Source organism: Amblyomma mixtum, chromosome 3 (assembly GCF_055824585.1).
Source record: "Amblyomma mixtum isolate Tamu chromosome 3, ASM5582458v1, whole genome shotgun sequence".
Lineage (NCBI taxonomy): Eukaryota > Metazoa > Arthropoda > Arachnida > Ixodida > Ixodidae > Amblyomma > Amblyomma mixtum.
Window position 1 is genome coordinate 235,289,709 of NC_143014.1, and position 1,477 is coordinate 235,291,185.

A 1,477-nucleotide genomic window follows, 5' to 3' on the forward strand; every position below is an offset into this window, starting at 1 on the left:
CAGCAAGCCTGCCGTTGCGTGCATCGTTCTGGCGTTGTTCTGTGTTTCGCACTGGGTGCGCATTCCTGCGCATTATCGGCGCGCGTGGTGGTTGTGAAGGAGTGAAGTGCGGCTATCAGCATGCCTTACAAGTGCTGTGTGCCGAAATGCCGGGGAAACTACGACGAAGACTCGAAAATTCAAGTCTGCTCATTTCCGAAGGACGATGCCCAGCGGAACAAGTGGCTGCGTGCAATACCACGCAAGGATTACCAAGTTACAGCTTCTTCAAGGGTAAGAACTGCTTTAATTAGCTTGTTGTGTACCTTCATGCCCGCTTTTACGCTTCGCAAAGTTCACTGTCAGTGCGAGCATATTGAGCGTTAGGCCTAGAATCCGTTGTGCCGCATAGATGGACGAGGCGACTCTCAGAATGCTTCCTACGGCTGACAAGCGAAATTCTTTCGTGTTCATATTAAGGCGAAAGCCTTTAATGCCTCATACTGTCGTTAGCAGACGCGTCGGCAGCCGTGTCGACAGACGCGTCGGCAGGAGTGTCGACAGACGCGTCGGCAGGAATGCCGACAGACGCGTCGGCAGGAATGCCGACAGACGCGTCGGCAGCCGTGTCGACAGACGCGTCGGCAGAAATGTCGACAGACGCGCCGGCAGCCGTGTCGACAGATGCGTCGGCAGGAATGTCGACAGACGCGTCGGCAGCCGTGTCGACAGACGCGTCGGCAGGAGTGTCGACAGACGCGTCGGCAGCCGTGTCGACAGATGCGTCGGCAGGAGTGTCGACAGATGCGTCGGCAAGAGTGTCGACAGACGCGTGCACGTTAAAGAACCGTAGATGGTCGAAATTATCCGGAGTCCTCCACTACGGCGTCTCTCATAGCCTGAGCTGCTTTGGACGTTAAACACCAAATACCATGTGTTTTCTGCGAAAAGTGTTCGTTCAGCCTGTGCTTGCATCAGGAAAGAATCTGCCAATACCAAAAAAAACTACCTTGAGCACGTATACATAATTAATGTCTTTCGGAGACACTGTGATATCTTTTTGTGGTACAGTCCCCTGCTTTCGTTTTTGCAGGTCTGTGCGCTGCACTTCTATGAGAGCTTTATTTAAAAAAAACAGTCTATCATGACCCAAGGACTGGAAAGGTTATCGAGACCACTTTGCCGGTGCCACGACTGGACCCTAGCGCTGTGCCTTCAATATTCAAGGATTGCCCATCGTACCTGTCCACACCACAGTGTTCCAAAACAAGAGAGGAGCATGTGCTTGAATCTGCCAATACCAAAAAAAACTACCTTGAGCACGTATACATAATTAATGTCTTTCGGAGACACTGTGATATCTTTTTGTGGTACAGTCCCCTGCTTTCGTTCTTGCAGGTCTGTGCGCTGCACTTCTATGAGAGCTTTATTTAAAAAAAACAGTCTATCATGACCCAAGGACTGGAAAGGTTATCGAGACCACTTTGCCGGTGCCACG

General features: G+C 51.3%; 1 protein-coding gene across 1 annotated transcript; it reads left to right on the plus strand.

The window, feature by feature from the left end:
• Positions 1-71: 71 nt before the first annotated feature.
• Positions 72-1,261, plus strand: LOC149354066 (THAP domain-containing protein 11-like). Its single transcript, XM_089583043.1, has 2 exons — positions 72-273; positions 1,073-1,261. Exons 1-2 carry the CDS (start codon positions 121-123, stop codon positions 1,106-1,108), a joined length of 189 nt encoding a protein of 62 aa, XP_089439169.1. The 5' UTR covers positions 72-120; the 3' UTR covers positions 1,109-1,261.
• The last annotated feature ends 216 nt before the right edge of the window (positions 1,262-1,477 follow it).